At 44.1% G+C, this 27,031-nt stretch overlaps 1 protein-coding gene across 1 annotated transcript; it reads left to right on the top strand.

Annotated features, from left to right (window-relative positions):
- The first annotated feature begins 9,371 nt into the window (after nucleotides 1–9,371).
- PRDM14 (PR/SET domain 14) lies at nucleotides 9,372–26,113 on the top strand. Its single transcript, XM_047842957.1, has 7 exons — nucleotides 9,372–10,089; nucleotides 10,655–10,708; nucleotides 10,797–10,954; nucleotides 12,114–12,384; nucleotides 16,884–17,086; nucleotides 23,210–23,311; nucleotides 25,886–26,113. Exons 1-7 carry the CDS (start codon nucleotides 9,387–9,389, stop codon nucleotides 26,111–26,113), a joined length of 1,719 nt encoding a protein of 572 aa, XP_047698913.1. The 5' UTR covers nucleotides 9,372–9,386.
- The last annotated feature ends 918 nt before the right edge of the window (nucleotides 26,114–27,031 follow it).

Here is a 27,031-nt window from a genome sequence, read left to right as displayed (position 1 = left end):
AGAAGGGCATTATATCATAATTAAGGGGTCTACCCACCAAGAAGACCTAACAATTGTAAACATTTATGCTCCAAATGTGAAAGCACACAAATATATAAATCAATTAATCACAAACATAAAGAAACTCATTGATAATAATACCATAATAGTAGGGGACTTCAACATCCCACTTACAACAATGGACAGATCTTCTAAACAGAAAATCAACATGGAAACAATGGCTTTGAATGACACACTGGATCAGATGGACCTAACAGACATATTCCGAACATTTCATCCTAAAGCAGCAGCATACACATTCTTCTCCAGTGCACATGGAACATTCTCCAGAATAGATCACATATTGGGACACAAATCAGCCCTCAACAAGTACAAAAAGATCGAGATCATACTGTGCATATTTTCAGACCACAACGCAATGAAACTCGAAATCAACCACAAGAAAAAATTTGGAAAGATAACAAATACTTGGAGAGTAAAGAACATCCTACTAAAGAATGAATGGGCTAACCAAGAAGTTAAAGAGGAAATTAAAAAGTACGTGGAAGCCAATGAAAATGATAATACCACAGCCCAAAACCTCTGGGATGCAGCAAAGGTGGTCATAAGAGGGAAATATATAGTAATCCAGGCCTTCTTAAAGAAGGAAGAAAGGTCTCAGATATACAACCTAACCTTACACCTTAAAGAGCTGGAAAAAGAACAGCAAATAAAACCCCAAACAAGCAGAAGACAGGAAATAATAAAGATTAGAGCAGAAATAAATGCTATCGAAACCAAAAAAACAGTAGAACAGATACATGAAACCAGAAGCTGATTCTTTGAAAGAATTAACAAACTTGATAAACCTCTAGCCAGTTTGATCAAAAAGAAAAAGGAAAGAACCCAAATAAATAAAATCAAGAATGAAAGAGGAGAGATCACAATCAGCAGAGCAGAAATAAAAAACAGTAATAAAAGAATATTAGGAGGAATTATATGCCAATAAAATGCGCAATCTGGAAGAAATGGACAAATTCCTAGAAACATAAACTACCAAAACTGAAACAGGAAGAAATAGAAAATTTGAACAGACCCATAACCGGTAAAGAAATTGCATTAGTAATCAAAAATCTCCCCAAAAACAAGAGTGCAGGGCCAGATGACATTCCAGGGGAATTCTACCAAGTAATTAAAGAAGGGTTAACACCTATTCTCTTGAAGCTGTTCCAAAAAATAGAAATGGAAGGAAAACTTCCAAACTCTTTCTATGAAGCCAGCGTACTTTGATTCCAAAACCAAACAAAAATCCCACTAAAAAGGAGAATTATAGACAATTTCCCTGATGAACATGGATGCAAAAATCAACAAGATATTAGCCAACTGGATCCAACAATACATTAAAAAAATTATTAACTACGACCAAGTGGGATTTATACCTGGGATGCAGGGCTGGTTGGTTCAATATCTGCAAAACAATCAATGTGATTCATCACATCAATAAAAGAAAACACAATAACCACATGATCCTATCAATACATGCAGACACAGCATGTGACAAAATACAGCATCCTTTCTTGATAAAAACCTCAAGAAAGTACGGATAGAAGGATCATACCTCGAGATCATAAAAGCCATATATGAAAGACCCAACGCTAATATCATCCTCAATGGGGAAAAACTGAGAGCTTTCCCCCTAAGGTCTCTATATATTCATATTATATATATATTCATACACATATATGTTCTTATTATATATATTCATATATATTCATGTTATATATTCATACATATTCATATATATTCATATAATATATATTTGTATTTATAGTCATATAACATATATTCATCTAACATATATACTCATAATATATATACTCATATATTCATATAATATATATATTCATATATATTCATATATATTCATATAATATATATTCATAAATATATTTTTATAATATATATACTCATGTATATTCATATAATATACATATTAATATGATATATATCTTCATATAATATGTTCATATAATATATATGAGTCTATACATATAATATATATTCATGTTATATATATCCATATTATGTATATTCATATAATATATATTCACATAATATATATTCATATAATATATTCACATATATGTATTCATATAATACATATTCATATATGTGTGTTCATATAATATATATTCATATGTATTCATATATGTATATATATATTCATCGAGGATTTTGATGGCTTTCCTGTCTTCCGTTTAGGTCTTTAATCCATTTTGAGTTTATTTTTGTGTATGGGGTAAGAAAGTGGTCCAGGTTCATTTTCCTGCATGTCACTGTCCAGTTTTCCCAGCACCACTCGCTGAAGAGACTGTCTTAATTCCACTGGATGTTCTTTCCTGCTTTGTCAAAGATTAGTTGGCCATACGTTTGTGGGTCCATTTCTGGGTTCTCTATTCTGTTCCATTGATCTGAGTGTCTGTTTTTGTGCTAGTACCATACTGTCTTGATGATTACAGCTTTGTAATACAGCTTAAGTCTGGGACTGTGATGCCTCCAGCTTTCCTTTTCCTTTTCAAGATTGCTTTGGCTATTCGAGGTCTTTTATGGTGCCATATAAATTTTAGGATTGTTTGTTGTAGCTCTGTGAAGAATGCTGGTGTTATTTTGATAGGTATTGCCTTGAATATGTAGATTGCTTTGGGTAGTATTGACATTTTAACAATATTTGTTCTTCCTATCCAGGAGCATGGAATATTTTTCCATAGCTTTCTATAGCTATGAAGGAAGAAGCTCTTTGTTTCCCCTGCTTTGTTTTAATAAACAGAAGCTTCTCTGTGAAAAAAAAAAAAAAAAGAGGTATTTTGTGGAGGCCAACTCTGCTCTGATAACATGTTATAAGGAAACAGACAATAGGAGTAGAGTTAGAACTAGAGTTAACACTGGACCTATACACACACCTACACATGCACAACTTACAGGGTTTAGTTGGAATGAAATACGAATTTATGAGCTAGCAGTTGCCTTCTGTTTAAAGCACTACTTTGTTCCTGATGCTTGGATACAATTCCTAATGCCTCTGTTATCTAAGGCAGACCCTGGTTATGGCTGCATGAAACCAGTCTAACTACCTAATTCTGCTAAGAAAACCAAATCTGTCAGTCTGGTTATTTTATGCCCTGTGGTCGGAACAATCCGTAAACGAAACAGCGTCTATAAAACAGAACACTGGAGAACAGTTTCGTTCGTTGGCAGAGGCAATGACTGGACATTCTCTGGAAGAAGTCTGAGGATTCCTTCCTAGGTAATACATCTGTCCTTCATCCAAACTTCACTTCCTGGCATAATGGCTCCAGAAACAGTGGAGCAGTTCAACCGGCTGCTTTTGGAGAAAGGACTGAAGCCAATCCCAATGAAAACAGTTTCCCTGCTCCCTGTCTTGGCCATCAAGCACAAGCACGATCACTCTGTGGGTTAAATGGGCCCTGCAGAGTCTGCTGGCGGACCATCTGCGGAACAACTTGCAGACCACGAGGCGGACTCTGGCTAAGACAAAGGCAAGAAGGCAACAGGGAAAACAGCCCACAGAGAGCCCTTAGCACACTAACGTGCAAAGCAAGGGCCTTCCCCGGGTGGCCTCCCCCCCAAAAATAAAAATAAAAATAAATTCATATATATATGAATAAAGAAAGGAAGGAAAAACTCATATATATATTCATATATAAACTATTTCTTACTCAACACGTCTCCAGAGGCAAGGGAAACAAAAGCAAAAATGAACTATTGGGACCTCATCAAAATAAAAATCTTCTGCACAGCAAAGGAAACAATCAGCAAAACTAAAAGGCAACCAACATAATGGGAGAAGATATTTGCAAACAATGTATCAGATAAAGGGTTGGTATCCAAAACCTATAAAGAATTTACCAACCTTGGGGCACCTGGGTGGCTCAGTCAGTTGAGCAGCCGACTTCAGCTCAGGTCATGATCTCGCGGTCCGTGACTTTGAGCCCCGTGTTGGGCTCTGTGCTGACAGCTCAGAGCCTGGAGCCTGTTTCAGATTCTGTGTCTCCCTCTCTCTGACCCTCCCCCGTTAATGTCTGTCTCTCTCTGTCTCAAAAATAAATAAACGTTAAAAAAAAATTAAAAAAAAAAGAATTTATCAACCTCAAAAAACAAATAATCCAGTGAAGAAATGGGCAAAAGACATGAATAGACACTTCTCCAAAGAAGACATCCAGATGGCCAGCCGACACATGAAAAAATGCTCAACATCACTCATCATCAGGGAAATACAAATCAAAACCACAATGAGATACCACCTCACACCTGTCAGAATGGCTCACATTAATAACTCAGGCAACAACAGATGTTGGTGAGGATGCAGAGAAAGAGGATCTCTTTTGCATTGTTGGTGGGAATGCAAGCTGGTGTGGCCACTCTGGAAAACAGTATAGAGATTCCTCAAAAAATTAAAAACAGAACTACCCTATGACTCAGCAATGGCACTACTAGGTATTTCTCCAAGGGATACAGGTGTGCTGTTTCAAAGGGGCACACACACCCCAATGTTTATAGCAGCACTATCAACAACAGCCAAAGGATGGAAAGAGCCCAAATGTCCATGGATGGATGAATGGATAAAGTAGATGTGGTATATATATACAATGGAGTATTACTGGGCAATCAAAAAGAATGAAATCTTGCCATTTGCAACTACATGAATGGAACTAGAGGGTATTATGCTAAGCAAAATTAGTCAGAGAAAGACAAATATCACATGACTTCACTCATATGAGAACTTTAAGATACTAAACAGATGACCATACATATCTATATGTAAAAATAATATAAAAACACGGAGGTAAGGGGCGCCTGGGTGGCTCAGTCGGTTGAGCATCTGACTGCAGCTCAGGTCATGATCTGAGTTCAAGTCCTGCATTGGGCTATGTGCTGAAGCAGCCTGGAGCCTGCTTCAGATTCTGTCTCTCTCCCTCTCTCTCTGCCCCTCCGCCACTCACATTCTATCTCTCTCTCCTTCAAAAATAAATAAACATTAAAAAAAATTTAAAAAAACCAGGGAGGTGGACAGAACATAAGAGACTCTTAAATATGGAGAACAAACAGGATATCTGGAGGGATTAAGGGAGGGGGGAATGGGTTAAATGAGTAAGGGGCATTGAGGAATCTACTCCTGCAATCATTGTTGCACTGTATGCTACCTAACTTGGATGTAAATTAAAAAAAAATTTTTTTTTTAAAGTAGAAAACAAAACAAAACAAAATTGTATTCCCTGTGTCTGGCTTGGTACCCAGCTCATCAATAGCTAGGGATTCAGGAAGTTCATTGGATAAATGACTAAGAGCAAATTAAAATAAGGTACCACGTGTCACGTGAAAGATAGCTTTAAAGGACTGGCAATATTCAGTGAGGGTGTGGAGAAGCAAGGCATTTGCACTCATTCTTGGTGGAGGTATAAATCGATACAACTCAAATACCTATCAAAGTGTTCAATGTTGATACCTGTGGATCCAGCAATTTCACACCTAGGTATTTATTTTACACGCACAGCAACAAAAATATGTATTTGTATAATAATGTTCCCAGAAGTTGCTTGAAGCGTTGAAAAACTGACAACAACTTAAATACCTTTCCAGACGGGGCTGAAAAACAAAATGAATTTCTGTAGTATGCAGCCATTATAAGGAATGTAAGTGAATCCTAATGTACTGATAGGAGCCACTATCTATCTAACTGATAGTGAGACAAAGCTACCCAGAAGTATAAAATATAATCTCATTTTGTTAAAAAAAAAATGCTACATATATAAACACAACTTAAAAGTATGATCTTTCTTTCTCTCTCACTCTCTCTCACAAATAAATAAGCATTAAAAATTTTTTAAGGGGCGCCTGGGTGGCTAAATGGGTTTGGTTAAGCGATTGACCGGCTCAGGTCATGATTTCACGGTTTGTGAGTTCGAACCCCCTGTCGGGCTCTGTGCTGACAGCTCAGAGCCTGGAGCCTGCTTCAGATTCCATGCCGCCCTCTCTGCCCCTCCTCCACTCATGCTCTCTTTTTCTCTCTTTCTCCTCTCAAAAATAAACATAACAAAAAACTTTAAAGAAATAAAAGTATGGCATTTTTAACAAGAAGAATGAGGGTAGGGAATAAACCAAGCTATTAATCAGTTTTACCTTCGAGAGTAAGGTAAAAGGTAAAAGTAAGGGAGGCCATCAAGGACTTCTACTATTTATCGATTACTCTAAACAAGCAAACCTTATAATTAATTTTTGTTTAATGTCTTATTAAACTTTAGATGATTTGCATAACTAGACTTGAGGATAAGGTTCATGTTGTTTCTGCTGAAATAAAGCTACAACCGGTGAGTGGCTGCACTGGAAAATGGCCTCCCGAGGACCTGCCATCCCCAGACCACCCAAGTGTCGGCGCCCGTCTTTAAATCCTACAGGTGACGTCTGGGACGAGGGAAGATGGAGTAACACAAGTGGGGAGTGGAGTCCTGGGGCTGGCATGCCTCCCGAAGGAAGCCGGCAGCAGGACTCACTCGGCTTTTCCAAGTGCAAGTTCCTCCCTGGAGCTGCTTGCTGTCCCTTGAGAAAAGATTCGTCGGGCACTCTTCACTTGCTCAGACTGGTAGCCAAGCTCTCTTAAGAACCGGAGTATTGAGGCAGCACGAGGAGAGAAGGGAAACCCTGAGCTCCTAGCCATCCCATCAGGGAGGCGCAAGTACCGCTCTCTCATCTCAGATCCCCGTGCGCCTGCAAACCGGTCTGCATCCGGGCAGAGCGGGCCTCGCCGAGCGCGGCGCCGTGAGCCCACCCCGCACGTGGGCGCGGCAGCCGGCGGGGCCCACGAAGGCCGCGGGGTCCCGCGCCTGCCTTCCCTCCCGCCGCACGGCTCGTGCGGGCTGCAAAGGCGCCCGCCCCGCTGCGGCGGCTCGCGAAGGTCGGGGCGGTCACGGAGGAATCTACGCGCTCGGCCACAGGTCACTCTCCTCTGCCAGCTTTGGGACCTGTCGCGGCGTTTCGTGGCCGGCTAGACGTTTCCTCCTTTCCTGCCCTCCCCCTTCAGTAACCCACCCAAGGCCAGCCCCGGCGGGAGGGTATACGCCCCATTTTGCAGAGAAGCAGCGGGTCGCAGTGGCGGGGAACCTGGCCAAGATCACCGGGCATTACAAGGGTTTCTCTCCCACCCTAGATGCTTCCATGTGAATGTGAATGGGCTTAAGTGCTCCTTTCTTTCCCTCTATGGCCGGCCCGGAGAAGAAAGGTGCGGTCTTTGAGCGCCAGGTATGGGTCTGGACCTTGCTTTCCAGGGACCGGGGCATCCGAGGTCGCGAGCCTTCCGCGGGGGCAGCCATGGCGGAGCGGGGGGCTGGAGCTCCCACATCCGAAGTTACTGGAGAAATAAACTCCCCAAAGAGGGCTAAACGACCGCCCGGGCACTTCGGAGGCGTCCCGGACGCCGAGCCCCCCGCGTCCAGCTGCACCCACCCGGGATCCGCGAGGCGCCGCTTCCCAGCCCTTAGGGCGGTGCTAGGCTCCCCACGAGGTATCAGGGGTAAAAGGCCCCTTGGTCCTCGGGGCTTGACGCCGTCTTCGGCCGGGAGCAGTTCTTGAGAGCTCAAAGCCGACAGGCAGAGGAGAGACCCCGGGACGCGGGTCGCAGCCTTACCGGGCGAGCTCGGGGTTGGCGTGTGCACCCGGGGGCTTATCTGGGACCCTCGGCAACTCCTGCCCAGGCTTTTTGCTCCCCCTCCCGGCAAGCCTGGAGGGGCAATAGTGCCAGCGGCAGAGCGGAGGGCGAGCGCTCTGGCAGGGTCCCGGGAGGGGTTGGAGACCTGAGGAGTTAAACACGCGACCCCAGGGGACTGGAGGGCTAGTGGAGCCTCGGCCAATGGCTGCGGTGGGCGGGGAGGAGACCCGCCCGAGACCCGCCGGAGACCTGCGTGGGCCGCGTCCCTTCCCCACCCTCGCCCTCTCTATGCCCCGCGGCCCCGCCCGCCCGCCGCCCTCTTAAACCCCGCTCGGCCCTCCCGGCCCGCCCGTCGCCTACCAGTGCGGAGCCTGCGCCGCCCTCAGGGTCCTGGAGGCGCTCGACTGGCGGCGGCGCTCTCGAAGGTGGGTGCCGGGCTGGGGCGCCGCGGTGGCCCGGGGCCGTCGTCCGCCGGGGCGGCTGGGGAGCGCAGGAAGCAGGCGCGAGCGCAGCTCGTCTTGGGTGGCCTTTTTGCCCTCTTGGGGCTTTCACTCCTTAAGTGGCTTTCAACCCTCGAGTGGCATATCCTCGCGGTCAGGGGAGGCCAAGAGCCGAGCGCCTTCGGGGGCTTAGGAGGAGACAGGCAGATGCCCTCGTCGTGGCTGACCTCTTCTCCTGACCCCGTGTTCTTTAATTTCGGAGTCACGACCCTGCTGGGTTTCCTTATTGGGCTCATTGATCTTGCCCTCGAGCCCCGCCGGCCCTGAAGGGGCTCCATTCCCCGGCCTTGGTGAACTTGTGTCCATTAAAACTCCATCCTTTCGGGGTGGGAGCGGTAGCTGCCGAGGCTTCTCTCCCACTTGGCCTGGGACTCGACCCAGGTTCCCTAAACCCGCAGGTGGAGTGACCAGAGTTCCCACAGGGACTTGGGGAATGTGGCGGGACTCGGCCATGTGGCAAACCCGGCGCCGGCTGCGGAGCTCGGAGGGGAGCCGAAGGTGGCGCCCTCCTTCTCCTCGGCAGCCCGGGCTCCTGGGTCCGAGGGGTCAGCGCCGAGAATCGTGGAGCGATGGCCTCCCCGACCTGCGTCCGGGTTTGGGGAGCTCGTCTGTTTCTGCGCTAACGGGCTGGGGGCCCTTGACTATTCCCTGACTGCTGGGGACCCAGGAGCGCCTGGAGCTGCCGCCTGCCCCAAAGCGCACCACGGCCTTGCGCTCGGGCCGCGGCCCCGGGAGTGGGAGGGTCTGGGGGCTCCAACCCACCCTGTAAAAGACTTTCGTTGGACAGAGAAGAAGGCGGAAGAGGGAACTTGAAATTTGCAGGAGCCGGGTTTGGGGCGAGATGTAGAGACTAGGTTGCTGGAAACCATCTGTGCTTGGTCGGGGTGCGTTTGGAGAGGGAAGGCAAAAGCGACTCTTACCAGGAACTTGGAGTGGAGCAAGATCCCGGAAGATTTTCGTTTGGGGTTTTGTGTGTTTGTTTGCATTTGTTTTGTTTTGTTTTGTTTTGTTTTGTTTGTGGGGTAGGGCTTGCGAGATCGAGTTGGGAGGTTTAGGCGATTCCCTTCGACCCGGGGCTAGCTCGGATGATAGAGGGTAGGCAGGGAGGAGCAGGGTCGCAGCGCCCTGCGCACCTCACTCGGCTGCGCTTGCTTTCCCGCAGACCCGCCGCGCGCTGTGCCCCCAGGATGGCTCTGCGGCGGCCAGGTGAGGCCGGACCCCAGGGCAAGATGTGCTATCCTCCTGAGAGGCTCCAGGGAGGCCCCCAACACCTGGACGCCTACTACACGCCTTTCCCGCCCTATGGCCACTATGCGAACATGCTAACCGCTGCGGAGGAAGATTTCCAACCTTTCCCGCAGCTGGAGGCCGCGGTGACTGCATCCCACGCGATGCCCCCCTTTGCCTTCCGGCCCGCGCCTCTCTTGCTGAGCACCAGCCTGGCTCTGCAGAGGGAGCCGCTCTACGACCTGCCCTGCTACAGCAAGCTGCCACCGTGGTCCCCAATTCCCCACCTCCCCAGAGAGGTGCCGCACTTCCTCAACAGCAGCCGCGAGTATGCCGGCGCCACCGGTGAAAACTTGGGCCATACTGGTGGCCGAAATGACAGTGGCCAGTGCTGTGGACCTGAAATTTTAATGCCGCCGCCGGCTGTGAATGCTTCCCTGTTCCCTGAGGGGGTGAAGGCCTCCCAGTTATTATCTTGCTCCCCCAGCAAGCGGTCTGAGGAGGGCTCCAAACCCCTGAACCAACAAGGGAAGTCATCTCACCGCTACCACTTCACCCAGGAGGATCTGCACTTAGTTCTTTTCGGGGTCATTCCCAGCCTGGATCACTCAGCCCCTCTGCACCACGCGGTTTCCGGTTTCCTGGTCCCCACGGACAGCTCTGGTAAAGGTGGTCACGTCGGGCAGGAGTCGGGTTGGATGGGAATAGAGGTGGGAGGAGGAGTGGGGAAGGAGCCTTCAAGGTGGATCTGAGACGGCTCAAGTCCAGTGGGGAAGTGTAGATATTTCCCATCAGGATGGAGCCCTCACTTCTGAGGCTGTACTTGCTTTAATGCTTGATTCCTAAGGTTGGCTTTAGTGGAGGAGGGAGAAGAGAGACATGGCTCACATAGTGGATGTCAGCTGGGATCAGAGTCTACCGGGATAATGCAAGGTAGCTCCACTAGAGCCTCACGCAATTCATACTGGGAGTCCCAGTTTAGCCATCTATCTGCACCTTATTCAAAATCAGCATTATCTCTGCTTCTCAAGTTCTTTAAATTTGCAAAACGGGGTTAATTACATAACCTTGCAGGGGCTGTTCTGAGTCTCAAAGGAGAAATTTTATACGTAAAAGGAGCAGGAAAAATATAAAGGATAAATCAACATTAAACTAAGGATAATGGTTACCTCTAAGAAGCAGGGAGGGAAACACCTTATGAAAAATAAAATCTTAGCCCCTTTTCTAGGATCTGATTCTCTTTGTCGAACTCTGGATAAAGACTCCCTTCAACTACCAGAAGGTAAGCAGGGCCTCTGGCTTGGATTTCTGTCCTGATGTGATGCAGTCAGTTGCCTCATTGGCTTTCCTGCCTCGGGCTTTTCCCCTAGGTCTCTGCCTCAAGCAGACGATGTTTGGTGAGGTGCGGCATTTTGGTGTATTCTGCAGTAGCCTTGTTGCCAAAGGAGTCAGATTTGGACCCTTTCAAGGTAAAGTGGTCAACGCCAGTGAAGTCAAGACCTATGGAGACAATTCTCTGATGTGGGAGGTAAATAAATATGCTTCTGGTGGGTTGACAAAGTGGGAAATGAAGCCAGTGGAGAACAGTGTCGGCTTCTGGCCCCCTGGGAGGGGGTCACTCTGCTTCTGTGCTGCCTGTTTTACAGTATAAAGAGAAGGGAAGAGGGGCACCTGTGTGGCTCAGTTGGTTGAGCTTCTGACTTCCGCTCAGGTCATGATCTCACTGTTTGTGGGTTCAAGCCCCTGCATCGGTGCAGAGCCTGCTTCGGATCCTCTGCCCCCTCTCTCTACCCCTCCACAGCTCGTGTTCTCACTTTCTCTCTCTCTCTCTCTTTCTCTCTCTCAAAATAAATAAATAAACTTAAAAAAAAGAGAGAGAAGGAAAGGCAGATATTCACTCCATTAAGATAGCACCTCTAAGTGAATTCTTTGTGTTTCCTGATGCCTTAAATCGTTTTAATCTGTGAAGATTATCAATGGAATATACATATTGAAGAGTTAATATTTATCTTTGTTTATGGGCAAAACCAAATGGTTTAAATGTTATACAGTGCTGCTGAGAATATGCCAAAGAGAATAAAAACAAATTTTTAAATTTGATATCATCTGCCTATGAAATTAGCTATGGGTTTTTAAAAACTGATACTCTTGACTGTGTTTGGGGCATGCTGGTTGGACTCCAGTTAGAATATATCAGGTACCTCCCCTTGACCCTGAATTCCTACTTCTAGGAATATAGGGCAGGAGTGTAATCTGAAATTCAGACCCTGTGGAAGATGTTAATCACAAGGTTGCTGATAACAACAAAACATTGGAGACTGTGGAATTGCCAACAGCAGAGAAAGAATTACATGCATGACAACCAGGTTGGGAAAAAGCACAAAACTAATTGGTTGTCTTTAAGTTGGGAATTAAATGCAAACTTCTCTAGTTCCCCTTTTCTCTGCTTATGGAATTAAGATACTATAGAAATTTGGAAATTAAAGTGATAAAAGTAAGAACCTTTAAGAATGTCACAGCACCGATAGAGATAAGCTAATACATCTATTTGGGCTTAATAATGTTAGTAATAAGTATATTCAGTGGACTCAAGCATGAGATTTGGACTATAAATTTTAATAAGTAATTTTATAGGTTAGGCACAAAGAAAAAGCACATTTTAAACTTTACGTTTCATTTTTTTTTAGATCTTCGAAGATGGTCATTTGAGCCACTTCATAGATGGAAAAGGAGGTGCGGGGAACTGGATGGCCTACGTCAACTGTGCCCGTTTCCCCAAGGAGCAGAACCTGGTTGCGGTGCAGTGTCAGGGGCAGATATTTTACGAGAGCTGCAAGGATATCTGCCAGAACCAAGAGCTCCTTGTGTGGTATGGAGACTGCTATGAAAAGTTTTTGGACATTCCCATGAGCCTTCAGGTCACAGAGCAGGGGAAGCCGGTGCCTGGGCCCTCTGAAGGTGAGTGCACACCTTTGCCTTTCCCAGTGAGGCTCTTCTAGTGGAAGGACTTGGCACATGAACCACACCCTCCTGCAGCATCCCCGCTGACTTGCGGGGCGTCCCCTTCTCAGAGGCTAATGCCGGGGAGACTAAACTGAGGATGTCTCTAACCAGGGGGGCACTACCCAGGGAAAGGAAAATGCCCTTATCTTTCCACAGCTGCTGAGGCTACTAATATTCACAAGGAAACCTTTTCTTCTTCCCCATCACCTCCTCTCAGAGGAAAAAGTAAATAAAGGCCAAATACATGGATGCAACTTCTTCCCTAGGTGAGCCAGTTTCTGATTCATCTCTGCTCAGGCTAACACAGCTGATGACTCCATCAAAGCTCTTAGAGCAGTGTTTTTCAAGTAGGAGTTGCAGTATCTTAATGTGGGAAATCAATTTAGTGGTTTAGACCATCTTTAAAGAAAAAAAAAGAATTAGAATAGAGTAGAATAGAAAATATTGATGTGAATCTCAAGTATTGTTTGGTGAAGTTTGATTACAAGTGGAGATGTGTGGTATACTGAGTCTCAAATATAAAATATATTTCCTGCTGTGGATCTTCATCCCCTTGGAGAAGCATTGAGTTAGACTCTCACTCTCAGATTTTAATGTGGGTGTTGACTACCTGGGGATCTTGGAAAGATGCAGATTCTCATTCAGGGCTGGGACGACCTAAGATTCTGCATTTCTATCAAGCTTCCTGGGGAGGCTGATGCTGTTGGCCCCTGGACCACATGAGAAGGTTGAGGAGCCAGAGAACCACCAACTCACCGTCTGGGAATGAGCCTCTGGGATTTGCAAATTCTCTGACTGATTTTTACATACACAAAAGCTTGGGAATCCCGATCTGGTGGGTGGGATGAGTTAAACGCAAAATGTATGTAATAAGGTGGAAGACCACCTTATTATGTTATAATAAGTGTGATAAGTAACAGAAAGAAAGAAGTAAATTTGCATTCATCACACAATACAGTGATTGTATGCATGCACATCTCCCTTGCAAACATAGACCCTTTGGTGCAGGAAATAATCCTCAACACCTTCATATCCCTTTCTCCTGGATCTTAGTGTGTATTGAAGGGAAGCAGAAGACATTAGGACTAATGCAGGGAAAGCTGCTTAGAGGTGGAAGGAAATGTAGGGTGTGTTAGGCTGGGAGAGGGTAGGAAATTTGGCTTTGGGGAATAGGGAAGCCAGGGGGAAGGACACGCTCACTGGGATTAGGAAGTGAATAATGAACAGGCTCTTGTTTCGAGAGTCCAAATTATGAGGGCCTCTCGGAATCAGTTGGGTAAACCATCTATCTTCCTGCTACACCAATGAGCGGATAGTGTGGGGGGTAAAGCCGGGGGTGGTGGTGAGATGGTGGGACTCTCCAAAGTCCATGGACCTCATACTTATCTCATACTTATGGATTCTTTTTGGTCGCTTCCAAAATGTACTGATTGTTTTTGAAATAAAACTGAAAAATACATTTGAGAAAATATACACATGCTCAATAACTCACAAGATACAATCATCTTTTTGAAAAAGTATTTAACACTATTATTGGCTATTACAATGATCATAACTTTTGATTACTCAGTAATACTCTTCTGGAAATTTGTCTTCAGAAAATGGTCCAGAAGGACAAGTTTTGCGCAGGAAGGTTTTTACAATGGAACCATCCCTATTAATGAAAAATCACAAACAACCTAAATGTTCAGTAGTAGAGTAATTGTTATGTAAATGGTGATATATTAACATATAGAATAATATGCAGAAATCAGAAATCCCCATCTGGTGATAAGGAACAGGGAAGGATGAGGGCTTATGATAGTAAATGGGGTTAAAATAATATATATTTGGGAGAGTGTATGGAAGGAAATTGGTAAACAGCTTAATTTGTTGGAAAGAATTATGGATGAATTAATTTGTTTTCTGTTAATGAATGGTTTTGAATAGGATTAAAAAGGAAAGAAAAATCGAAATTCTTCTGTCCTGTCAAAGAACTTTTCCTCAAAGGCTTTTGGCGAGGAATGGTGGGAACTTCCTTCCCCCTTTAACGTCTTGAGTGGGAGGGAAGAGTCTGGACCCTATGTGGGCGGGTTATTTGAGTATGCAAGCCTGTGGAGTGTGTGTTTTGGGGGATGGAGGTGTGGAATGTGAAGACAGCTCTTAATTGTTACCAAACTCTACACTGTGGAGGGGCAGAAAGTAGCATTGTCGAGACTGGAAAACCCCTTGGCTAAAAAGAGGAGTTGACTGAGGTTGGGGAGTGGGGGTGGGGAGGATGAAGAAGGAAAGAGAACAGGATGAAGTTATCAGGTTAAGTTAAATTTCCAAAGACCTGAGCAGAAAATGCAGACAGGTGAGCCCTAATTAGTTAGCAAAGGTGGAGTCTCATTTTTGCCTAAGTGGTTGTTCTCATGCAGACTCCCTATCGAACCATTATTCTGAATTTCGCTGTGCTCTAGTGCTTTGATTTGTAAAGGTCACTGATCCAGTCTTGTAGACCCTCTCTTCCCACCGGAGGAAGCAGGAAGGCCAGGCCATTCTGACCAATGAAAATTCTAGTGCTGAGCTAAAACCATCCCAGCAAGGGATTTCTGAGAGTATTAGCACCTCAATGAAAGTGATAGACATGCCTGGCAGTGGACCATCCTGGGGATGGCGGTTGCCTTCCTGGTTATTTACTTAATGAATGGTTTATTTCCTTAGCCACCTGTTAAACGTGCCTGGGAGGTAGTTGTCAACTAACAAAGCCCCTGATGGATAGCTTCCCTGCTGTCCTGATGCTAAAAAGATTTCCATCTACAGACTCCTGCATATACTTATTCCTGGCCCTTCTCTCTTTCTCTCTGGGGCCAGACAATGAGGTCTCAGTGATGCATTCACAGTCAAAGCCACTTGATCCTCTGGAATCCAGAGTGTCCTCAGCAGGGAGGCTTTTGTAGGTGGCCCCTGTCCCCTCCTCTCCCCCCAACACATAGACACCCCTGGACCTGGGACCTCCCTTGCTAGAGTCGGCTGAACCCTCTCTAACCTCTCTCCCCCTCCCTTCATTGATAAAAACAGATTTACCTTTCTGGATCTTGTGTATCACTCAGTGATAGTATCGCTCTTTGGTAAGAACTCAATAAATGATAGGATTAAATTAATCATCATGGTAACCCTATAAATACAAGGGAAGGTAAGATATTGTCAGCCTTACTCCATACATGTTGGTTCTAGCTCTGGAATCTTTTCCAAAGGTTCAGAGAAGTAAACTGTGAGCGAAACAAATGCCTAAGACTTCATAAAAGGGGCCAAATGGAGCAGCTCTTGTGAAGCCTAGGAAGTAAGCAATTGGTGTCCATCATGGCCTGAGGTGAACTGCTTTGAACTTAGAGCTTGGGCTGATCTGAAAGGGACACTATAGGTATGTTTTGGTATATTAACCCAGCCTTGTAACACGTGCCAGTCAGAAGTGGCTTCAAGAACTGTGGTGTCGAGGGGCACCTGAGTGGCTCAGTTGGTTAAGTGTCCGACTTCAGCTCAGGTCATGATCTCATAGTTCATGAGTTCAAGCCCCGAGTCAGGCTCTGTGCTGACAGCTCAGAGCCTGGAGCATGCTTCACATCTAAGTCTTCCTCTCTCCTTGCCCCTCCCATGCTCAAGCTCTGTCTCTCTTTAAAAAATAAATAAACGCTAAAAAAATTAAAAAATAAAAAGAACTTTCGGATTGAACTGCTCTTAAATAGGGCTGGAGGCAGGGCTAAATTAATAGACTGGAGAAACATAGCAAAGCCTGGAAAACATGAAGACTTCGAACCCTAATCGAACTGATTGGAAAGTAATTAAACGTACGTGTATACACATATGTATTTCTTTAAGGAATAAGAGTTCATTGTTTAGGTATGACAACGACAATACGGTTACTACTTTTTAAAATTATTATATTTTAAAGATTGCAGTTTGAGGCATTTATGAACCAAATGATAATTAGTATTGAAATAGTCACAGAGGGAAGTGATCTAAATGAAAACAAAATTGGCTATAAGTTGATCGTTGTCAAAGCTTGGTGTTGAGTGCGTGGGGGATTGTTAGTGCATTATTTTGATTTAGTATATGTTTAAATTATTCTGTAATAAAAGGTTTTTTTAAAAATCCTGTTGGAGAGGGCCGCCTGGGTGGCTGAGTCAGTGAAGTGTCTGACTTCAGCTCAGGTCATGATCTCATGGTTCATGAGTTCGATCCCCGCATCGGGTTCTATGCTGACAGGTCAGAGCCTGGAGCCTGCTTCGGATTCTGTGTCTCCCTCTCTCTCTGCCCCTCCCCCACTCACGTTGTGTGTGTGTGTGTGTGTGTGTGTGTGTGTGTGTGTGTGTGTCTCAAAAATAAATAAACATGAAAAAACATTTTTTTTTTTTTAAATCCTGCTGGAGGAAATAAGAATGAGGGAACGTAGCTGACAAAGCCCCTGGCATTTATCCTCCTGTGTTTGACAGAGTCTGCAGAAGGCTACAGATGTGAAAGATGTGGAAAAGTATTTACCTACAAATATTACAGAGATAAGCACCTCAAATACACCCCTTGTGTGGACAAGGGTGACAGGAAATTTCCCTGCTCTCTCTGCACACGATCCTTTGAGAAGCGGGACCGGCTCCGGATCCATGTCCTTCACGTTCATGAGAAGCACCGGCCTCACAAGGTAAGAAGTAGGGCGACGAATGATGGGTGGCCCGTTCCTCACATTGCTTTCCTGCTCCTTTCTCAAACCCCTGAAGACACAGTGAGGGTCCCCTGGATGTGAGTTGCTGGGACACCGTGCTTGACGATGTAGGGTCTATGAAGAAAGGGACGGTGCCGTGGAGGGGCACACAGGAGCTACCGCGTCACAGTGCTAGAACGGATGCATGAGGTTGAGAGGACACAAAGGAAGGGTGTCCACTTCTACCTGGAGACGTGGGTTATGAAAGGCCTCACAGAAGAGGTGGCCTTGAGCCTAGTCTAGAAGGACAAGGGGATGTCTGATTTATGTCAGAGGCAGAGTTGGTTGAGGAGGGGGAGAGGGTCGAGATGTTCCGAGCAAGAAGGAGCCTGGCATGTGCTTTTATTTTTTTATTTATTTATTTTTTTTTTAATTTTTTTTTTCAATGTTTATTTATTTTTGGGACAGAGAGAGACAGAGCATGAACGGGGGAGGGGCAGAGAGAGAGGGAGACACAGAATCGGAAGCAGGCTCCAGGCTCTGAGCCATCAGCCCAGAGCCCGACGCGGGGCTCGAACTCACAGACCGCGAGATCGTGACCTGGCTGAAGTCGGACGCTTAACCGACTGCGCCACCCAGGCGCCCCTGGCATGTGCTTTTAGATCACTGTACGTTGTTCCATCATCTGTGCAGGCATATTGACCATTATAGATAAGGATGAGGCAGAGGCATGGCCCAAAGAATGGAAGGCATCTGTGGCATGCCAAGGATTTTGTCAGGAAGAAAAGCAACAATGGCCATAGGGAGCCATTTTCTGCTATTCCGGATATCTGGTTGCTCTGCTGGACTTGGTGAAAAAAAGTGCATGCACCATTGAGCCTGTTTAGAAGAAAGGATGGGACTTAGGTGCAGACAGACATGGGTGTGGCTCCCAGCCCTGTCGAACTGGCTGATGAGGCTACCACCTGAGCGACCCCAGAGTCCCAGTTCTGTTCACTTGAAAAGCGAGAGTAATCTTCATAAAATTGCCCTTATCTTCCCCCCCTGGTGGATCTTACCTGTTCACGGCTAAGCTTGCAGGGAAATCCCAGTCACTATATTACTTACTCCTAGAAAGTTTGAGGATTTTTACAATAATCATGTGTTATCTTGCTCGACAAAAGACATTTAACACAATTAGTTTTCAACAACCCCTTGGTGGTCCAGATCTACACAGATGTCCACACCAACCCAGTCCCCTCCAAATACCACTTCCCACAGAAAAGCACATACTTACCAGAATTCTAAGAACATTTGAAGTATAAGACAGTGAAATTACTGGGGTGCCTGGGTGGCTTAGTTGGTTAAGCGGCTGACTTGAGTTCAGCTCAGGTCATGATCTCAAGATTCATTAGTTCAAGCCCCATGTCAGGCTCTGTGCTGCCTGCTTGGGATTCTCTCTCTCTCTCTCTCTCTCTCTCTCTCTCTCTGCCCCTCCTCCCCTTCTCGTGCTCGTTCATGCTCTCTCTCAAAATAAACATTTTAAAAAGTGATAAATTTATTTCCAATTTTTACTGTTTAATGTGGGAAAAGAATGTATGTTTGGTAAATATATTTTGGACAAAACAAAAGCCTCCTGATATGCTATGACCCAAGTTAAGACATTTAAGGTGTAATGTTTTTCTCTATGTCTATGTGTACATTTATGTATTTTTAACATACTTGGGGATATTCTGAGGCTAGTTTTCTGACTTAACACAACATCATGAGTCATTTATAAACATAGTAATGGCTGCATCAGTATATATTAGATGGATGTGCTATCATTGATTTAACCAATCTTCTGCTTTGTGATTTTTTCCCCCCGGTGTTGCTGTGGTGAACAATATTATATACAAATCATTATCTCTGTTATCCATGTCTGATGATTTCTTTGGGATAGATTCCTAGAAGTAGAAAAACTGGGTCAAAGGGTGTATACAATTTGAAGGCTCTTGAATCGAGGCACTAAACTGTCTTCCAGAGGATGTGTCGATTTGTAGTCCCGCCCGGGGTGGGGGCTTGTGTGTGTGGTAGGCAGCACCAGGTCTCCTGCAATGCTACTGTCCTTCTTTACATTGTCATTATGATAGACGGAATGGTATCTTGCTTTACTTTGCATTTTAATTAATGTGGTCTAAATGTTTAAACTATATTTTATTGGCACATTGTATTTGTCTTGTGATTTATCAATTTATGTCCTTGGAAAAGATTTCTATTGCTACATGTTTTAGTAATAATGTTTTACAAGCTATATTGTATCAATTCCGGGTTGGAGTTTTTTCACATCTTTATGTTCCTGAAATTGGAGTGTGTTCAACAAGTGACGATATGCCACCATCCCAATTGGTGGCATTTTCCTTGTTAGCACAAAAAGTAATGGTGGATCTTACAGCTGATGAGATACACCATTTAGGCCGTTTGTCAGATCTGCTGCAGCTACAAGACCAGAGGGTGTTGGTTAACAAAGGAGAAGCTGTCGGATTTGTTTTTGTTTTTCACTAAAAAGAATCGAAGAAAAGGATATCAGAGCTCGATCAAGATATTTCTACTAGACAGTTGGCTAGGTCATTTGCTTAAACTCTGAGGATGGTGTTGGTCTTGAGTCGGGGTTTGAGTGGAGAAGCTGTACTCGGATGCTGCCATCTTTTTTTTTTTAATGTTTATTTATTTTTGAGAGAGGTGTGTGTGTGTGTGTGCGCGCGGGCGCGCGTGTGCATGAGGAGAGGGGCAGAGAGAGGGAGATAGGATCTGATCTGAAGTCTCTGTGCTGAGAGCAGAGAGCTGATGTGGGGCTTGAATTCATGAATGTGAGATCATGATCTGAGCCAAAGTCAGTTGCTTAACCGACTGAGCCACCCAGGTACCACAGGTGCTGCCATCTTTGAGACTGAGGGACCGTAGACCAGGCTGTCAGTGGATGACAGAGACGAGAAAGAAGGCATGGAAGCTGGTCAGAGTGAAGTGAGGAGTTGGGTTTTATGGTAGAGTGGAGAAAGAATCATTTTTTAAACTGGCAATAGAAGAGGAGGAGTCCTGTGTCCTCAGTGTTCCCACAATTCTTCTTTAGTGATCTTCTCTTTGCAAACTCTCCCTGAGTGGTCTTGTCTCTTTTATTATGACTATAAGTAGCATTTCACTTTGGATGTTGAGCTCTGGCCAAGAGCTCTGACCTGAGCTCATGACGCATGTATCTAGCTGCATTCTAAGTATCTCAACCTGAATTTCTCATGGCACTCCTTTTCTTATTTTTACTGGTAAGCATTTTTTAATGCTTCTTTTAGTTTTCTTTATTTTATATACTTAAGTTTGAGTACTGAACTTCTAAGGTGATAAAATATATTTAATTTTTTCAAAAACTTGAACAAAACATTTAAGTTGAAAAGAAGGGGGAAAAAATCTCTGGTGAAACATACCTGCAGAACTTAAGATAAATAATTTTTTTTTTAAAAAACCAACCAGTTTCTGAAAAAGAATTGACAATTAGAAGATGCTGAGTGTACAACTAAAAATGAAAAACCCTGTATTGTCACCCCTATATCCAGCATTTAAAACCTAAATGTACCTCCTTTTCACATAATTTGTCGAGCAAAATTAATGAAGAACACAAATAAATGACAGAGGAAATCCCTGTAGTTCATAACAATGAGTCCCAAAAGTTTATACGTGAATTTGGGATCTCAGCCCTCTCTAACCTCCTAAAATTCCTGACCAATGGAGCGAAGGCTTTATTTTTCCAGAAAGCATCGTTGCTTATAGTCTATAAATTGCTCAAAATTACGCCAGACTTTTTACTTTCTTTATATTTTGTTTTTGACTTCCCCCTAAGCTTTTTGTTTTTGCTGGGATTTCTAATTACAAGAGGTAAATATAGTTTCTTAATTGTGTAAAATGATATTTACATCCTTGTTGAAAGCATTCTTCATGGAGCTTATTCAGATTTGAACCAGGTGCCTTCTAGGCCTGTGAACTGTCATTATTTGGATAGTTTTCATCACCTTTCTGAATTAGTTCCACTGATTTTTACGTCTCACTCTTCTCTCTTGATTTCCAAATTTCAAAAACCTTCAAGGCATCTTTCCATTTACTCTTATCATTTGATATCAATCTGGTTCTTGATTATTTATAAATAACTGGGTTTTTTCTTTATGGAATTTGTTATTTATCTTTGGAGTTCTGAAAAATTTTTTTTTAATTTTTTTTTTTAACGTTTATTCACCTTTGAGAGAGAGAGACAGAGTGTGAGTGGAGGAGGGGCAGAGACAGGGAGACAGAATGTGAAGCAGGCTCCAGGCTCTGAGCTGTCAGCACAGAGCCTGACACGGGGCTCGAACCCACAGACCGTGAGATCATGACCTGAGCCGAAGTCAGACACTTAACCGAGCCACCCACGTGCCCCTGGAGTTCTAAAATTTTAACAGAATGTGCCAAGTTGGATGTCTTTTTCTTTTTGTCTTGCTTTGTAATCAGTGAAGTACAAAGTACTCTTTCCATTTGAAGGCATAAGTCCTAAACTGAAAGGAATTTTCTTGTTCATTCTTTGATTATTATGTCTTCTAGATCTTTATTTTCTCCTGGAACTTCTTTTGGCCAGATACTAGCTACCTCCTTGTGCTTAACATTTTTGTTCTTTTTTGTGAAGTTTTTTTTTGTTGTTGTTGTTGTTTGCTTGTTTTTATTTTATAGAGAGAGAGCACACTGAGCAGGGGAGAAGGGCTAAGAGAGAGAAAATCTTAAGCTGAGCATGGAGCCTGACGTGGGGCTCGATCCCACGACCCTAGGCTCGTGACCTGAGCCAAAATCAAGAGTCAGACACTCATCCGACTGAGCCACCCAGGCTTAACTTTTAATTCTTTTTGCTCCCCATTCGCAGAGTCCCCTAATCTTATTTTCCAAATCATGTATTTAGTCTTTATATTTGATCTGTTCTTTTTTCTAGTATTAACTCAAACACCTGACTTTTTGTGCTAGCAATCATAGTAATGATAACAAATGCTCATTATTAAGACCTCAAACAGCACAGAAAAGTTAGAGAAGACTTTTAAAATCTACCCCAGGGGCGCCTGGGTGGCTCAGTCGGTTAAGCGGCCGACTTCGGCTCAGGTCATGATCTCGCGGTCCGTGAGTTCAAGCCCCGCGTCAGGCTCTGTGCTGACAGCTCAGAGCCTGGAGCCTGTCTCAGATTCTGTGTCTCCCTCTGTCTGGCCCTCCCCCATTCATGCTCTGTCTCTGTCTCAAAAATAAAAAATAAAACGTTAAAAAAAAAGGGTTGTAAATTTGAAAAACATTTCTTTAAAAAATAATAATAATAATAAAATAAATAAAATCTACCCCAAACATATCCTCTCTCCTGTGTGTGCACATAAGTAAACCTGAGGAGCAGGGCGTGGAGGCAAAATATGTTCCTTTACCTGGTTCGGGATCCTGGAAAAGATTCAGCAGGTGTCACGAGGGTCAAGAGCACAGAGAAACGACATGAACCTTTGACAGCAGGTGAACACATGCTGTATCACATGCTTTCACTGGACTCCCAAACTGGTACTTTTTTGTAGGTACAATGTGTCTCAGACCACCTGCCACCTGTTTTGCCATCTGGGGCTCCATAATCATCACCACACCCACTAGCTTTTTAGCTCCTTGTCTCTAGCAAAGTGTCGAGCACATAGTAGGTACTCCATAAATACTTGTTGAATTAACTGGGGTGGTGCCCATCAAGAAAAGCAGGAGACAAAGGGTCCAAGTTTAACTGACTTGCTCTGGTCACACGGCTACTTGTTGACAGAGCAGGACTAATTCAGTCTTCTCTTCCTGTTCACTTCCCACCTTGTACATCTGAAGCAGCTGACAGCCAGAGACTTTAGAGGAATTATGGAAAGCCACAGCATTGAGCAGGCTCTGGACCAGAACTCATGCTTCCAGATTCTTCCGGTGTAGCCCTGGGTCGTCTTTCTACTACTTTAATTAGACCCCTCAGCCTGAGTCTACTTGATCCTCTGCCTACAGACATATGCAAGATAAATAGAATATTTTACCTCTTACTCCCAGATAAACATAATGGTAAAATGAAGACGTGATTTTTAACTGCATGTTTCTTTTACACCTTAGTGTTCTACGTGTGGGAAATGTTTCTCTCAGTCTTCCAGCCTAAACAAACACACGAGAGTCCACTCTGGAGACAGACCATACCAGTGTGTATACTGCACAAAGGTAAATGGAATCTCCTTCCAAGGGATCTGCCTTGAGCCCTGTTTGGATGGATGTTCATGGCTAAGAACTTGAAGCATAAAGCCTGGCTTATAAGGAGTTCTTGGTTAGTCCATTATCAGCCCAAACCCCATTTCCACCCCTAAATATGTTCCAGTTGGCTTAAGATGATCAGACACGATCTCCTACTGCCAAGTTGGCATTTGGGTCACGTGTAATGAAACACACCCCACAGGGTTGTCTGGATTCAGTCGGTAGAACATACGACTCTTGATGTTTGAGTCGGAGTTCAAGCCCCACGTTGGATGTAGAGATTACTTAAATAAATAAACTTAAAAAAACCTTTTTTTAAAGAAATACACCCCTGATTTACAGACAGCCCTGATGATTGCAGACACAATTACATAATATTAAAGAGCACAAACTCCTCTATCTTTCTAGAGCAACATTGCTGAAATGGAATCTAATGTACACTATACAGAATATTGAATGATTAAAATGAAGACACAAATATGTAAATATGTAGTTAGGAGTTGCTGGAATAGAAACAATGGTTTGACCATGCTTTAGACATTATATCAAAACATCTCATGTCCTGTTTTGATGATAAACATCTGTGCTGCCCAATGCTTAGTGAGCCATTAACCATATGTGGCTATTTAATTTAATAAAAATGAAATAAAATGGAAAGTTCAGTGATTTGGTTGCACCACGCACATTTCAAGTGCTCAATAGCCCCATGTGGCTGCTGACCACCAAATTGGATAGCACGGACACAACATTTCCATCATTGCAGCAAGTCCTATTGCATAGGAATAGACTGGTTCTGTCATCAGTTTTATATAATAAAGCCATAAAAGGAATATAGGCTGTCTTAGGGGGACGTCTAAACCTCCCACGGAAGAATAAAACACTGAGCGCACCAGACTTGGGGAAACCTACTGCCAAAGAAATTGTGGGTCAATAGAATGGTCATCATCAACATGGCGAAATGAGGCTGAGCCAGAAGTAGACCATGTGGAGCCGGCACAAACTGAAGGAAGGTGACCATAGATTTGTGTGAAAAAAGCAGCCTCTCCTGAGGAATAAATTCTGTCCAGGGTTTCCAGAGCAAGGTCAGAATAACTCCATAACGCATTCTGTTTCTGGAGTTCTTACTCTGATCCCTACCTTGTAACTTCTAACTAACCTGGTACTGAGAGATGTTCTGAAAGGGAACTAAATATTTGGCCTCCCAGTTGACACATTAGACTTCAGTTACTTAAGCTGATGCAGACTGACCATGTGTGGGTGTGTTCAGGCAGGTACAACTTATGAACCTGACTAGGCAGTGACCCAACTCCACATGTGCCCAGACACCCCGTTGTCCAGTGCTTCTCTCTTAGCCCCCAAATCCGAGGTCACCAGTTTAACCAGTGTTTTATATCATAGTCAATGAACCCCAAAATGGAGTCGTTACGTCTCTAATATACCACTTGCAGGTGACAAGTAGTACTGAAATGAATGAGGGAAAGAACAGAAGTGGCCAAGAAAAGATACGTAAACACAGCAAGGTACTTGGGAATCTAAAATGTGACAACCATTCTGAAAAAATTTGGCAGTTTCACTAAAAACTAAACTTGGTAACTGCCATACAACCCAGCAATTGTCCTCCTGGTCACTTACCTTAGACATGAAGGTTTATATCTTTACACAAAAACCTGTGCACAAATGCTTGTAGCAGCTTTATTCATGAGAACCCACACCGGAAACAACCCAGATGTCCTTCAACGGGTAAGTGATTGAACAGACTGGGCACATCCACACCAGGGAGAGCTACCCGGCAATAGAAACGGCATGAGCTGTTGTCCACACACCAGCCTCAAAAATGGAGAACAGTTAGCGGTTGTTACGGCTTAAAAGAAAAAAGTGGGAGTGAGAGGGATCAGTATGGCCCTAAAAGGGCAACGTGAGGGGTCGTCATGATAAAATTGTTCTGATCTTCACTATCAACATCAGAATCCTGGTTGTGATACTGTACCGTAGTTCTCCAAGAGGTACCACTGAGGGAAACTCTGTAAAGGATACACAGAATCTCTAATATTTCTTAAGACTGCCTGTGAGTAAACAATCACCTCAAAAAGTTTTAAGTTTACGAAAAGAAGACACTGGGGTGCCTGGCTGGCTCAGTCTGTGGAGCATGCGACTCTTGGTCGTGGGGTTATAAATTCAAGCCTTGTTGGGTGGAGAGATTTCCTAAAAATAAAATCTTTAAAAAAAGAAGAAACCAATAAGATACTGCTTTATGCAAGACCGTGGCCAATACGAACTACTCCTCTAATGCACGTTCTCTTGGTGTGGTCCTGGGTCCACCTGCATTGGAATTGCTTGTTTATACGCAGGGTCCTGAGCCTCATGTCTGTCATGTCCTTTTGTTATTAAGACCGCTACTGTTGACGAAGAGTGCTCTATAGCCTTAAAACCCAGATTCATCTATTGGAGAACTAAGGATCAGTGACGTTGAAGTTAACCCCTTTGTCTAGTTGGCTGTGCAGGTGAGGGAAGTTTACTTTTTCTTCTGCTGTCTGTTCTCTGCAGAGGTTCACTGCCTCCAGCATCCTTCGCACGCATATCAGGCAGCACTCAGGGGAGAAGCCCTTCAAATGCAAGTACTGTGGTAAATCTTTTGCATCCCACGCCGCCCATGACAGCCACGTCCGTCGCTCGCACAAGGAAGATGAGGGATGCTCCTGCAGCATCTGTGGAAAAACCTTCCAGGATCAAGAAGCGTTCTACTCCCACACGAAGCTTCACGAAGGCTACTAGCCCTCAGTATGGGGACAATGTAAAAACCAAATGCTAGGATTCTGTCTTTGTTTTCCTTGCTTACGGGTGTGTCGTACGAACAGATGATAGTTTTACTAAGATGAGAAACAAAAATGGAGCCGGCCAAAAAGCTGATTTCACCAGCTTTCACAGAAATGTTCTTCACAGTTTTTAACAAGAATGGAATTTTGGTGAATTTACCTAACAGTAGTGAACGCTGACTATTCATAGAGAGCTTCAGGGTCTGGAAACTCAACACAAACCCTGAGGGAGGGCTTGGGAGTAGAGTTTGATTTTTGTGATGAAAAAGACCTTTTCTCTATTTGTTTTAGACCCCCGGTTGTCATGTCTGTGGCCATCACCTGGTCTATTCTTCATAGAATAAATTCTTTAAAAGTTCATTCAACTCCGAGCTTCCTTAGTATTGTAACTGTTTGGACATAGATTAGCCTGCCACCTTTCTTGTATTTATTTTAAACCCTTAGTTCCCACCCTCCCCCCATCACATGACAAATGCAGGTTAATTTGTTCAGCACCACACAGAATTACTACAGACACAGAAGTTACGTATTCACGCCATCATCTGTGAGCTTTGTAATTGGGGAAGAAAAATTATTGCCAAATGAGAAACGACTTAAAAATTGCAATAGACTAAAAAATTAAGTGTTTTTATATTGCTCTAGTTTCAAAAATGATTTCATTCCTGATGATGGCACAAGCGGAATTTTTCAGGCCTAATTAATTAGCCAGTTCATACTCTATTTAGAATGTAGAAAGAAGAGGCCCACCGAAAAGAAAAATGTGCTGTATCAGTTATCACGAGGCTGATGCAAGCCTTGGGGAATGTCTTCTAATATGTGAGCGACCACAAACTGATTGCACGTGGGTAATATTAGCCAACATTTGTAAATGAGCACG

Source organism: Prionailurus viverrinus, chromosome F2 (genome assembly GCF_022837055.1).
Source record: "Prionailurus viverrinus isolate Anna chromosome F2, UM_Priviv_1.0, whole genome shotgun sequence".
Classification (NCBI taxonomy): domain Eukaryota; kingdom Metazoa; phylum Chordata; class Mammalia; order Carnivora; family Felidae; genus Prionailurus; species Prionailurus viverrinus.
The sequence above is the reverse complement of the archived record's forward strand: the minus strand, read 5'-3'. Positions and strand labels throughout refer to the sequence as shown.